The sequence below is a fragment of the Pantherophis guttatus genome, chromosome 5 (assembly GCF_059756535.1).
Source record: "Pantherophis guttatus breed Tessera chromosome 5, ASM5975653v1, whole genome shotgun sequence".
NCBI classification, from domain to species: Eukaryota; Metazoa; Chordata; class Lepidosauria; order Squamata; family Colubridae; genus Pantherophis; species Pantherophis guttatus.
Window position 1 is genome coordinate 128,329,212 of NC_142067.1, and position 14,477 is coordinate 128,343,688.

Here is a 14,477-nt window from a genome sequence, read left to right on the forward strand (position 1 = left end):
TCCATTTAATTCTGAATTAGGAGGCTGGGGACCCTAGAGAGACCCCTCTGGGGGTTAAATCATCTTAACCCGGGATTCCCTAGAGAGCGACTGGCACTTCTGCCCCTCCCCCACTCCCAACGCTCATCTTCCCAAGCTCGGTTCCTTGTATTTCGGGGGGCGGGGGGGGGGACAGGGGGGCTTGCTCCTTTTTCCTGCGCTCAGCCCCATTGCCGACCAGAGGCTGCGATGTATCCCGGGGCGGGAGTTCTTGGCCAAACCCGGTTGTCGGAGCGTGTCGTCTGAACGCGGGCAGGGAGCGAGTGGGGAGAGGGGGGCAGCGGGTCCAAGCGGGGGGGGGGGGCTTAGCGCAAGGCGCGCGAAGGGAGGCGGCTCTTTCCCGCCCCCTTCGCCGCTTTCTCCGCGCAGCTCTGCTCCCTCCGCGTTGGAAGCGAAGAGCTGCCTCGGGAACCGGCCGCCTCGGCTCGCTGCTTCTTCCCCGCGTCCTGCCGCACACCGGAGCCGCTACACCTTCCAGGTGCGATCGGGGCTTGGTTTGAGGGTCTCTCTCTCTCTCTCGCCCCCACCCCCCCAAAAAACCCCGGTCGGGTTTCCCAAAGGAAGGCGGGGTGGGGGGCAACAGGGAGCCCCCTTCCCCGAGATCCCCCCTCCCCGCGAGCCCGGAGGAAAGGGTCAGCCCCCAGCCCGCCCACCCCCCTCTTCTCCCCACCGTAGGTTGGAGCGCCAGGGCAGCGGAGGGGTGGGTAGGGGGGCTTTTGAAGGGAACCGAGCGGGTTCCCCTCCGCCCCTCCATCCCAGGGCATTAAGGCAGATTTGGGGCGGGGGGCGTCTTCGACAGGCGGACTCCGCGCTCTCCCTGCTCGCTTCTCCCTCGTTCTTCCTTCCTTCCCCCCGACCCTGCCAGCAGCCCCCTCCCTCTCTTTTCCCGCTTCACATAGAGACAGGGCGCTTGCTTGCTTGGCCAATTCGGGGACTGACGACCCCCTCCCCCTTTCCCCCCCCCCCAATTGGTTGGAAGTGCGTTGGGCAAGGACCCGGCTCCAAGAGCCCCTCTCCCGTGGGGGGGGAGCGCAGGGACCCTCCCCCTTGAACCCCAGGGCGAGCTCCGAAGACTCCAGCCCGCTTAACGAAAGAGGAGGGCTGAGACGGCTCCCACGGACGGCCAAGAGGGTCTCCCCGGAGTAGCCCCCCTGCCCCGCTGGAGCCAAGAGGGGCAGGAGGACCCGAAAAGCCCCCGAAGTCCGTGGTTTTTCCCCGGTCGGGTTTTTTTCCTCCCTTTCGTGGGATGCAGAGCCGACCCTCCCTCGGCTGAGTGGGGGGGGGTCTTTCTACCCCATCGATCGCCCTATTCCTGGTCTAAAGAATTTTCGACGGGGGTGGGGGTCCCGGGAGGAACCCCGAGCCGCGATTGGCTGCCTGGCGACGTTCATTTGCATACCCTCGCCTATTAAAGAGCGGAGGCGGGGAGGGTCCGTCTTTAGTAGCCCAAAGAAGCGAGGCAGGAGCAGGTGCCCGCGGGGAGAAAGAAGCCAGCGCTCCTGGAAACGGGTTCGATGCTGGGCGGGGGCGCACGGCTGACAGGCTCCGGGGAGGATTGACAATCGGACAGCCGGGAGGGGGGGCTTGGCTGGCTCGCCCCCTCCTCTTGCCTGCCTGCCTGCTTTTCTTCTCTCTCTCTTTCTCTCTTTTTTTGCGTTTGGCAGCGAGCGAAGCATGGGCGCCCGTAAAGACGGCGGCTCCCCGGCCGTGCCAAGCCCCCCGACGGGCATCCTCTGCCTGGCTTGGCTGCTGCTGCTCGCCTCGGCGGTGGGCAAGACGATTCGCTACCACACCTACGAAGAAGAGCCTCCCGGCACGGTGATCGGGACCTTGGCCGACGAGCTTTCCGTGAAAGGGGCGGCTGGAGGAGAGAGAACTTTCCGGCTGGTGAAGGCGCCGGGCAACGGGTCGCTGGTGCGCGTGCGGGAGCGGGACGGGCAGCTGAGCGTGGGGCCGGAGCGGCTGGACCGGGAGCAGCTGTGCGGCCCGTCGGAGGCGCCCTGCGTGCTGGCCCTGGACGTGCTGAGCCTGGGCGGGGGAGGCTCGGCGCCGCCCTTCCGCCTGGTGCACGTGGAGCTGGAGGTGCGGGACCTGAACGACCACGCGCCGCGCTTCCCGCAGCCCGCCGTGGCCCTGGAGGTGTCGGAGAGCGCGGCGCCCGGCACCCGCCTGCCGCTGCCCCTGGCGCACGACCCGGACGCCGGCTCCAACGGGCTGCAGAGCTTCGCCCTCTCGCCGGGCAGCCCCTTCGGCCTGGAGGCGCAGCGGCGCGCCGACGGGCTCCGCTGCGCCGAGCTGGTGCTGCTGCGCGAGCTGGACCGGGAGGCGCAGGCCGGCTACCGGCTGGAGCTGGTGGCCACGGACGGCGGGAGCCCCGCGCGCTCGGGGACGGCCACGCTCAGCGTGCGCGTGCTGGACGCCAACGACAACGCGCCCGCCTTCCCCCGGGGCGCGCTCCTGAGCCTGGAGCTGCCCGAGGACGCGCCGCCGGGCGCGCTGCTGCTGGAGCTGGAGGCGGCCGACGCCGACGAGGGCGCCAACGGGCAGCTGCTCTACGCCTGGGGCAGCCAGGTGCCCGCCGAGGCCCGCCGCCTCTTCAGCCTCGACCCGCTCTCGGGCCGCCTGGCCCTGCGCGCCCCCGTCGACTACGAGCTCCAGCGCGCCTACGAGCTGGACGTGCGGGTCAGCGACCGCGGCGCCAGCCCGCTGGCCGCCGCCTGCAAGGTCCTGGTGCGCCTGCTGGACGTCAACGACAACGCGCCCGCCCTGGCCGTCAGCGCCCTGGCCGCGCCCGCGGAGCCCGGGGAGGCCGGCTGGGCGGCGGCCGTCAGCGAGGCGGCGCCGGCGCAGAGCCTGGTGGCGCTGGTCAGCACCTCGGACAGCGACGCGGGCGCCAACGGCCAGGTGCGCTGCGCCCTCCTGCCCGCGCCCCACCAGCCCTTCGCCCTGCAGCGCGCCGACGCCGCCGACAGCTACCTGCTGCTCACCACCGGCGCCCTGGACCGCGAGCGCCTGCCCGAGTACAACCTCACGCTGGTGGCCGAGGACCTGGGCTCGCCCCCCGCCAGGACCGTCCGCTCGCTCACCGTCCGCGTGGCCGACGAGAACGACAACGCCCCGCGCTTCGCCAAGGCGCGCTACGAGGTGGCCCTGCCGGAGAACAACCCCCCGGGGGCCTACCTCGCCACCGTCCTGGCCTCCGACCCCGACCTGGGACCCAACGGCAAAGTGACCTACAGTCTGCTGGACAACCAAATCATGGGCGCCTCTATCTCTACCTACGTTTCGGTAGATGCGGGCACAGGAGCTATCTACGCCCTCCGGTCTTTCAATTATGAGTTCCTGAAGGAGATGGAGTTGTCCATCCAAGCTACGGATGGAGGATCTCCTTCGCTCTCCAGTACGGCCTTGGTCAAGGTACGGGTGATGGACCAAAACGATAACGCTCCCGTCATCTCTTCTCCTGCACTCACCAATGGGTCTCTTGAGATTGGGGTCTCCAGCAGAGCTTCCCGAGACTCCCTGGTTGTCCACATCAAAGCCAGAGATGCAGACGAGGGCACCAGCTCAGAGCTGAGCTTCACGTTCTCAGAGGATCCCCAGCAACAGGAAAGATCCCTGGATCTTTTTGCCATCAACCAGAAAACAGGGGAGGTCACGCTGCGGAGGAGCTTATCTGAAGAACAGCTGGGCCAGGTCTACCCTTTGCTCCTCACCGTGGCTGACAATGGGTTGCCACCTCTCTCCACCACCGTGGCGGTCAACTTCCTGGTGACTGCCTCACTGCCTCCCTCTAGTGGCCAGGAGTCCGTGGCCAAGCCCAGCTCTTGGGACGACCAACCTTTGCAATGGGATGTCCCTTTAATCGTCATCATTATCCTGGCGGGAAGTTGTACGTTGCTCTTGGTGGCCATCATCACCATCGCCACCACGTGCAATCGGCGTAAGAAGGAGAAGAAGGTGGTCTTGGATGAACCTCTCGACACTTCTCATCTGGAGAAGGGGCACGAGGAGGGAAGTACCAGTGACGGTGCCCTCAATCCCTCCAGTCCTCACTTCGATGTCCATTCCTTCCCCAGCAAATCTTCTTTCGCTAGTCCAGAGCCTTCTCCGGCCAGTGAAGATATCCCAGCATCTGAGAACAGCCGAGAAACCAACAGCCTCTACGACAGCCAGAGCCGACTGCGAGGAGCGAACGCAGAGGTAACCTTCTACTCCTTCTCTTGCTGGGTGGAGAGAAGGAAAATTACCTTGCTGGTTGCACCTTAACTTACCTCTGAAGGTCAAAGAAGTAATTAATAACAAGGCAGAACGTAGTTACTCATCAGCTTGTTGAGAGATTCATTGAACGCAAGTAAAGTGGCTTAGAATTTGAGGTATTAGCCATCCAGGTGGGTTAGGTAGCTTCAAGGGGTTTGAAAGTCACATACAGGTAGCCCTCGACCTACGACCGCAATTGAGCCCCAAATTTCCGTCGCTAAGTGAAACATTGGTTCATTTTTTTTGCCCCTTCTTGTCACCGTTGTTAAGTGAATCCACCACGATCGTTAATTGAGTAACATGGTTGTTAAGTGAATCTGGTTTTCCTGTGGTGAGAAGGTCACAAAAGGGGAACAAGGGCACTGCGACGGTCATAAATGTGAACCAATTTGCCCAGTGTCTGAATTTGGATCATGTGACTCTGGGGATGCTGCATTAGTCGAAAGTGTGAAAAATGATAATAAGTTCCTTTTATCAGCACCGAATGGTCACTAAATGAATTATTGTAAGTCAAGGACTGCCTGTATTTGGGGGGAGGGGGGGCTTGAGGCTATAGATTAGCTTGTTTTTTTATTATTATTTTCAATTATTTTTTATTTATGAAATGCACGGGCTGCCCATCTTAAGAAGGTGAGTGCATAGAATTCTTTATTGGCCAAGCGTGATTGGGGACACACAGAATTTGTCTTCGGTGCATAAACTCTCAGTGTGCATAAAAGCTATAAGTGATAAATCATAGTCATCATAAAAATACAGTCATCGTAAAACATAAAGTACAACACTGAGTGGTAGAATCAACATAAATCGTCCTAGGAAACTAAATAAAACAATACAAATCGTAAAGATACGAGCAACAAAGTTATAGTCGTAAGTAGAAAAGGAGATAGGCAATAGGAAAGATGAGAAAGAAGCATATTAATACAGCCTTACTAAATATATTATCCACTGTTAACGTTCTTTCTTCTGACAATAACTGTGCCTTTTCTTTATTTCTGTCGTCTCTTCTCCAACCCTCCATCTCCCTCCTTGGTGGCTCCCTCCAGTCTTACACTTCGACCCCTAGTTACAGCAAAGAACCAGCGGCCCCGGTCCCCATTTGGAAGGGCCACTCCTTCAACACTTTATCCGGTAGGGAAGGAGAAAAATTCAGCGGGAAGGACAGCGGCAAAGGGGACAGTGACTTCAACGACAGCGACTCCGACATCAGTGGAGACCCTCTTAAGAAGGACCTCATCACTCACATGCAGAACGGTAAAGATTTCTTTCAAAAAACCCCTCTCTCTCCCCCCCCTCTTAGCGGATCGACCATGTCACGGAGAGATCAAAGGGTTTCTTCTTAAAAACCGAGAGGGATGTTCTTTGCAAATCACCTCTAATGACCTAAATATCCATCATCCATTTGGGGAACGCTCCTTCGAAGCTAGGATCACGCTGAGCTGCAGCCTGTGCTATTCTTCCTAGTTGCTAGCGAGATCTCTTGGGGCCTGAGGCACCCGTGGGGCAGGAGATACTGCATGCATCCGCCCCCACTGGAACAGATTCACTTTAATTAAGTATTGCGTTATCCTGCTCGCAAGAGAAGGATGCTCCGTTCCCCACGACAATCCTTTGAGGCTTAGAGATGGTGACTCATAAAAGGTCACTAAGAAAGCTTCACGGTTGAGTAGAGATGCGAGCCCCGTTTGCTTGGCTCTAGTAAAATATATGGTTTGAGTAGAGACATGAGCCCAGTTTACTTGGCTCTAGTAAAATACATGGTTTGAGTAGAGACGTGAGCCCAGTTTACTTGGCTCTAGTAAAATACATGGTTTGAGTAGAGACGTGAGCCCAGTTTATTTGGCTCTAGTAAAATACATGGTTTGAGTAGAGACGTGAGCCTGATTTGCTTGGCTCTGGTAAAACACATGGTTTGAGTAGAGATATGAGGCTGTTTGCTTGCTTTGGTAAAAAACATGGTTTTGCAAGATCTAATCTGGGTTGGCCCTCAAGGATGGGCTCCAGCACAAGTCCGAAAGCTCAGAAGACTACATCTCTGGTCCTGTTGACTGACCCAAATTGGATCTTGCGACATTTATCTTGGGCCACGTACATTTGCCTTCATTCATACATGGTTTCGTTTCCAAATCAGGTTAGAAGATGGATTCTTTACAATTGCTGACTTCTCCACTGTTTGGTCACCATTGAAAATGGAAGGCGTTCTTAGAGTAGAGATCAGGTTTTTCTTCGTAACTAAAAGGGGGAAATTGCAACTGGAAACATGCATTGTGAGAAGGAAACACTGCATTAGACTAGAAGCAGTGTCTCTCAACCCTTGGCCATTCCAGATGTGTTGTCTTCTGCTCCCAGAGCATAACCATTTGGTGGGAATTGACCCATACGTCTAAAAATTGCAACAGTGAGAAACTCTAGGTTGGAGGAACCTGGTTTTCTCATATTACAGGATTTCACTTGGTGTAGTGTCCTTGATCGGTGGCAATGCAGACTGAGTTGGACAACAGCTGGAATCCCAACCACAGCTAAAGGGCCACTTCTGCTTTATAACTTCCCTGAAAGCTGTTGTTGTGATGTACGAGCTGAAACGAGGAACGTGGACCAAGGAGATGTGATGAAGGTCACAGGATCACCTGACCAAGTTATCATTGCTTTGCGTAGCCTACTTCTACTTTTCGTGGATCTTATAATAAAACTAGGAAGGCAGCTATTATTCCATTTCATTCTGAGTTTTCATAGGCGTACAAGTAGCCCTCAACTTACGACCATTCAGTTTACAGTCATCCAAAGTTACATTGCTGGGGGGAAAAATGGGTCCTTGCACTTACGACCATCCCAGCATCAACATTGCAATCATCAACATTGCAATTACGACCGTGATCAAAATTTTAGGCGCTTGGAAGCCATCATGTAGTTGCTGCATCCTGGGGTCTTTTGATGGCTAGTTACAACTTTCCCAGGAGGCTTCTGACGAGCAAAGTCAGTGACGAAAGATGGATTTGCATAACGACCACGTGATTTAAAGACATGACCAAAAAAACCAGCTTGGAAAAACCGGGCCCCATTCCCTTACCTCTTTAACAATCCCACATTTCTTAGTGATGGAAATTGTGATTGTGTGTTGAAGATTGTTTGTAAAGTATATCCCTAGATGATTTGCTCAGTTTTCAAAACGGTTCTGTTTTAGTCCCTGATACTTTTCATTTGGCTTTTATTTGTCCATTGTTACTCCCATCATTGCTCATTTTTCCCCCCTTTGGGGAACTTAGAAGGGACAAATATAGAGACATATACAACACTGCCCCAAAGCGAAAAACCAAGTTATTTTAACCATATTTACATTTTTTTTAAAAATTGCTTTGGATTAGTTTCCCCAGTCAAGAACTCCTAGAAGCGATGAGAATTGTAGGCGGATATATGTTGAGGACAGTAGGAGTGGTGGCCGTGGCCTAGAGGTGGAGCTCTCGCCTCACAATCAGGAGGCTGTGAGTTCAATCCTAGGTAGAGGCAGATATTTCTCTCTTTGGGCACAATGAGAATGTATCTGCTGAACAAAACTCCGTACTGGCAACAGGAAGGGCATCCAGACAGTAATCACTCAGCTCCATTCAGTTTCCCAGAGTCCATCCCAAAAGGGATTTATTATTTTATTTATTTATTTTATTTATGCAATTTATATGCCGCCCTATCTCCGAGGACTCAGGGCGGCTCACAACGGTAAAATGCATAGTTCCTTATTAAAACAATATAAAATTAAAACCCAATTTAAAACAGTTTAAAATTCATTAAAAATTATGGGGTCATTAAAAGCTGATGATGATATGTTGAGGACAGTAGATTTGAGGGAAAGTAGATGATTGACTTTGAGAAGCCAATTTTGGATATTTACACCCTCAACTCTAGGCTACATGCTTGCTTCTCTCCCTCCTCCCAAATTATAGGAACAGAACCGTTTAATTACACAGAATTGGTCAATATTGTTTCCTGGGAATTTAGCAATATTGTCTAGATGGCAGCCAAACGATGGTAGAATTTTGATAATGTTACAGATATTTTCATGTGTCAAAGATCATGTACCTAACCATACATTTCCTCAACCATGGATGGTTGAAGTCTTCACTATAGGAAGTCCTTGACTTATGACCACAATTGAGGCCAACATTTCTGTTGCTAAACGAGACCGTCGTTAAGTGAGCTTTGTCCCATTTTACCACCTTCCTTGCCACGGTTGTTAAGCGAATCTCTGCTGTTGCTAAGTGAGACACACGGTTGTTAAGCGAATCCAGCTTCCCCACTGACTTAAATTGCATGAGCCCAGGACACTGCAACCGTCATAAATAAGAGCCAGTTGCCCAAGTCTGAATTTTGATTACGTGACCATGGGAATACTGCAACGGTGGTGTGGAAAATGGTCAAAAATCTATTTTTTCAGGGCCATTGTAACTTTGAACAGTCATTCAACAAATGGTTGTAAGTCAAGGACTATCAGCAATGGCATGACAAAAGCTATGGTTCTTTGCAAATTTGAGACCAGTCAATTCATTTGAAAATGAGCATTGAGGAAGAAGATTCATTACAGTCGTGGCCAAGATTGTGGAAACCTTTTGGGAAAAGTGTATTTTCTAAAACTAGCTAATGACACCATTTTTTATTTTTTTTTGAGTAGTACCATAAAATTATATATCAATGGAAAGATAATTTAATCAAGAATGTAATGCAATTTTTTTAAAAAAAAATTTGATTTATATGCCGCCCTTCTCCGGAGACTCAGGGCGGCTTACAATGCGTTAAGCAATAGCCTTCATACTTTTGTATATTTCTACAAAGTCAGCTTATTGCCCCCACAAACTGGGTCCTCATTTTACCTACCTTAGAAAGGATGGAAGGCTGAGTCAACCTTGAGCCTGGTGAGATTCGAACCTGCAGTAATTGCAGGCAGCTGGTCTTAATAACAGGGTGCTTTAGACCACTGTACTACCAAGGCTCTTCTAAAACTAGCTAATGACACCACTTTTTTTTTTTAGCAGTACCATAAAATTATATATCAGTGGAAAGATAATTTAATGAAGAATGTAATGCAATAACTTTTAGGAAGGATTTGCTATTAGAACAGCAGTTACAGTATAAAGAAAAAAAGTGAAACGTGTAGAAAAAACAAGATATACAAAAATGATCACTATAGAAAAAACGAGATACAGAAATGTTCACCATGTCAGTTAATCCTTAGTTGCGTAACCTTTAGCATGAATGACGACCTTACAACGTCTTCCCATGGAATGAACCAAGTCTTTGAGTTCTGCAGGTGTTATCATGTGAAACCAAGATTGAATGATGGCTTCTATTAACTGGGTTTTGTTGCTGGGTCGCTTCTGACTAACCAGTTTCTTTAGTCAGCTCGATAGATTTTCCATTGGGTGAAGGTCTGGGCTATTCCCAGGCCATTCATTCCAGCAGTGGAATAGGATTATCTTGAAACTCCAAAAAAAAAAGTGGTTTTATTAGCCATCAAACCTCAAAAAGACACTTTTCCCAAAAGGTTTCCACAATTTTGGCCACTACTGTAAATACTCAAATCTGCATATATTTGTCTTACTGGCTACATAAATGTAGGGACTTGGAACAGAATAAAAATTAAGCAGCTACACTTTTATTGGATCCTGCTTGAGATTTTTGCTCTTACCTTACGCTTTATCAATAAAATAGCAACTTCTTAATTCCTGCTGGACATCCGGCAACTGAGATCCATCCAAATTAAGCCTGCCGGAGGACCCCAGTTGCCAGATCCCCAGCAGGAATGGTGTCATCTCCAAACCTAGCCATCTTCTTCTGAATCAAAACGGCAGCTCCTTCATGCAAGAATATAATTGATTTTGCTTTGCAGATGTGTGTGTGTGTGAATTTGGGACAAATTTGCTATTAGATGTAAGTGGGAGTGTTCATCCTACTTGGAATTAATAAAGGAGAATACACGTCGATGTACGACCACAACAGAGCCCGAAATTTGTGTCGCAAAGTGAGACATTTGCTTGTTCTGCCCCAGCTACGGACCCCAAAGAACGCAGCACACACAAAGTCTGTACAAACCTTAGTTTACTAAATAAACCAGTATTTTACAACAACGGCTGTTAATTAACTGCATTAACAGCCGCCAAGAATTCAAAGAATAATAACTGAAAGCTTACTAAGGTTGGCAGAATGCCCAGAAGCAATTTGCAGGAAGCTGATAAGATAAGCAAGACAAGACAGGAAGGTATGTGAATGAAGTTGTTCCCTGCAAATTGCTTCAGTCGGCGTTCCTCCTTAAATAGGCTAAGGGAGTGGCCAATTAGCCCCAAGTCTTACTCTCAAGGAGACCTCCTCCTGAGGAGCCACTCCTGCCTTTTGGCAGCTCTGTGTGCCCATGCATCGAGAAGAGGCTCCTCCTCTTCGTCCTCTTCACTTATGGGAGTTTCTGGAGGTTCTGAAGGCCCTGGCTGAATCCCCGCCTCTGGCACCACTTCTTCTCCAGCCTCCTCATTGTCTGACTCGAGCGCCAGCTGCACAGGCTGCTGACGCAGCACCACACCAGCCTCCTCGCTGTCAGAATCAGCTAGTGGCTGCACAGGCCACGTACAGGCCACAAGATTGCTAAGTGAGTTTTGCCCCCTTTTATGACCTTTCTTGCCACAGTCATTAAGCAAATCAGTGCAGTTGTTAAGCAAATCTGGCTTCCCCATTGATTTTGTTTGTCAGAAGGTCGCAAAAGGGGATCACGTCACACACACACACACACACACACACACACACACACACACACACACACTGGGACACTGCAACAGTCATAAGTAAGAGCCAGTTGCCAAGCACCTGAAGTTTGATCACATGTCCGTGGGGATGCTACAAAGGTTGTAACTCTTAAAAATATGGTCATAAGTCATTGTTTGCAGTGCCATTGTAACTTTGAATGGTCACTAAATGAACTGCTGTAAGTCGAGGACTACCTTTACTTACAGTTCAGGGTTGAATGAGAGATCCTTGTGGCTCCCTGAGCTGGGTTGTTTTCTTGCAGACGTTTCATGACCCAACTAGGTAACATCATCAGTGCTAGCGATGATGTTATGTAATGCTAGCACTGATGATGTTACCTAGCTGGGTCATGAAAGGTTGTCGTCCTCCTCCTCCTCCTCTCTGTATACCCCCCTTCCTTCTAGCACTGATGATGTTACCTAGTTGGGTAATGAAATATCTGCAAGAAAACAATCCAGATCAGAGAGCACCAAGAATCTCACAGTCCTCCTGCTCCTGTCATCTTCCTCCTCTTCCTCCTCCTCTCTGCGTACCCACCCCCCCTCCCTTTAGCCCTGATGATGTTACCTAGTTTGGTCATGAAATGTCTGCCAGAGAGCTCAGAGAGCCCCAAGGACCCCTCCTTGCAATTCCTAACATGGTTCCTTGTGTTGCGTGGCCTTTTGGTCTCTTGCATTGGTGTTTACACCTCTACTTTGTCGTTTGCCTTTTTTTTTTTTTTCTAGGTTTGTGGGCTTGCACCGCTGAATGCAAACTCCTGGGCCATTCAGACCGATGTTGGAGTCCCTCCTGCGCCCAGACCAACTCTCACACGTCCCCCCACCCCAAAACCCAGCTCTCCACCTTCTGCAGAACTACCTCTTTGCCCCGAGACACCCTCCACCGCGACCACTTCTATCCCGCCCAGTTGCCCAAGACGGTGGGGCTGCAGAGCGTCTACGAGAAGGTTCTCCACCGGGATTACGACAGGACAGTGACCTTGAGGTCCCCTCCCCACCCAGGGAGACTGCCCGACCTCCAGGAGATCTCGGTACCTTTATATGAATCTCCTTCTCACCATTATTTAGGTTCACCTTCCGAGACCAGCAAGAAAGTTTGAATTTCCTCCAGCCCTTAATCAACTTGAACTCTGGGCCACTAGCCCTCTTTGAGGAAACAGACCTGAATTTCTATTTCCAAAAGGCTGCATTGGTGGGGAACGTTTGTTCTCTTCCTCCTTTGCAGCAGGACAGTGACTCTTGAGCATGTGCAAAGTGTCTCTCCCACCACTTGGTGACTCGCTTCGTCTCTCCTAAGAATTCCAGGAGAGGGGAAAAAAAAAAAAAGACTTTTTATAACTCTTTTGATAAACATTGCTTTCATTCTTTCCATCCCCATCTACGAATGGAGCTAGAAAAGTTCAAACTTCCCCAAGGTATTGTTAACTGGGTTTGATGATGTATATAAGTTTAAGTAAAATGTGCCTTAAAATATAACAACATGTCTATGTACAAATATACTGTACATGCATATCACCTATGGAGGAAAAAAAATGATGTGTCTGTGTATATTTGTACATGCATACACCCGGGATTACATGCATAAACATGTATGTGTTGTACAGATAGACAGCGATGTATAAATTAAGTTGTTGGGAAAAAAAATTCCAATTGCATTGGTACTGTTTGATATTTGCAAACGAAAATCTCTTGTTAATGTAATTTTTATGAAATGTGGAAGTATTTAACCATTTTCCTGATGTTCCTCCTTCGTTGTCCCCTCACATTCATCCCTTTTTCTTTGAACTTTTCTGTATATCATGTAATGTACTGTTTGTACATAGAGAAATATTCTATTTTTATATAATAAAACCTAGAGGATCAAATATTCTTTCCAAGGGAAATATTTAAAGACGATACGTTCGGGAAAAGAAAAAAAGAGAGAGCCAGAGAAAGCCGTGAATCTTTTAGGAAATCCGTGTTAATGTTAGCTAAGCAATTGCTTGTTGTAAGAAAGACTGCCTTGCCAAGTGTGCGTTGTGTTTCTGAAGTCCATGGTGAGCTTCAAACTAAATGTGGATTAATTATTCTGTTGTCACTTTGTATAAAGCACTAATAAAAGTTACGTGTTGGAGGGTTTCGAATATCATGATTCACTGGCCTCAGCAGATAAAATTATTTTTGCCTAGGAAAACCGAGAGTCGTGGAAGCCATCGTAGAAATAATAGCTTCAACCAGTGGTGGGTTCCTCCTGGTTCGGTCCGGTTCGGCCGAGCCGGTAGCGGTGACGATATGACGTCACCAAACTGGTTCTCCCTGCCCCCCCGCCCTCCCACCCATCCACCCACGTTATTCTTACCTTTTATTTGGCCCCACCCCCAATCTATTGCTGCCTCCTGAGTCCCAGCTGATGACTAGAGGGAAAAAAACTGTTTAAACTCTTGCCGTGGGGCTTCAAAGGGCCGTCCTACAGCTGATCAGTGTTAAAAGCAAACAAATGAGTCGGGTCGTAAGTGCGAGGACTGGTCGTAAGGGCGAGGACCTTCCAGAAATGACTCTGACCAGCTAGCCACGCCCACCTAGTCACATGACCTCCAAGCCACACCCAGAAAATAAGCCACGCCCACAGAACCGATAGTAAAAAAATTTAGAACCCACCCCTGCTTCAAACCTTAGATCAGTGTTTCTCAACCTTGGTAGCTTGAAGATGGGTGGACTTCAACTCCCAGAATCCCCCAGCCAGCGCTGCTGGCTGGGGGATTCTGGGAGTTGAAGTCCACCCATCTTCAAGCTTCCAAGGTTGAGAAACACTGCCTTAGATGAATTCACCTCTTGCATTCTTAGAGGGAATGCAATGAACGACAAAATCCTACAAAAAGTAGCTCATGTTTAGAAATAGCCCACCGTTCCCCTGATCGTGCGTTCTGATTTGATGTTACTCAAATCAGGAAATGGCTCAAATTAGGAAGGATTGGGGGAGACGCGATAGCAGTGTTCCAGTATTTGAGGGGCTGCCACAAAGAAGAGGGGGGTCAACCTATTTTCCAAAGCGCCTGAAGGCGAGATGAGAAACAACGCATGGAAGCTCACCAAGGAGAGAAGCTACCTAGAACTAAGGAGAAAATTCCTAACAGTGAGGACAATCAATCAGTGGAACAACTTTCGTTTAGAAGTTTTTTTGTTTTTGTTTTTTAATTTGATTTATATGCCGCCCTTCTCCGGAGACTCAGGGCAGCTTACAATGTGTTAAGCAATAGCCTTCATACTTTTGTATATTTATACAAAGTCAGCTTATTGCCCCCACAAATTTAACCTACCTTAAAAAGGATGGAAGGCTGAGTCAACCTTGAGCCTGGTGAGATTCGAACTTGCAATAATTGCAGGCAGCTGGTGCTATTTAACAGCACTTTAGTCTGCTGTGCC

General features: G+C 50.0%; 1 protein-coding gene across 1 annotated transcript; it reads left to right on the top strand.

The window, feature by feature from the left end:
• Positions 1–400: 400 nt before the first annotated feature.
• PCDH8 (protocadherin 8) lies at positions 401–13,204 on the top strand. The gene is made up of 4 exons (XM_087895565.1): positions 401–517; positions 1,704–4,242; positions 5,343–5,550; positions 11,802–13,204. The coding sequence occupies exons 2-4, from the start codon at positions 1,714–1,716 to the stop codon at positions 12,173–12,175; spliced, it is 3,111 nt and encodes a 1,036-aa protein (XP_087751691.1). The 5' UTR covers positions 401–517; positions 1,704–1,713; the 3' UTR covers positions 12,176–13,204.
• Positions 13,205–14,477: the final 1,273 nt, after the last annotated feature.

What these genes read in the sequence shown, in the direction of transcription:
- PCDH8 (XM_087895565.1), top strand. Translation starts at nt 1,714, where the DNA reads ATGGGCGCCCGTAAAGACGGCGGCTCCCCGGCCGTGCCAAGCCCCCCG. An exon ending in TGCGAGGAGCGAACGCAGAG is followed by an intron (nt 4,243 to 5,342) that starts GTAACCTTCTAC and finishes GGCTCCCTCCAG; the next exon opens with TCTTACACTTCGACCCCTAG. An exon ending in CATCACTCACATGCAGAACG is followed by an intron (nt 5,551 to 11,801) that starts GTAAAGATTTCT and finishes TTTTTTTTCTAG; the next exon opens with GTTTGTGGGCTTGCACCGCT.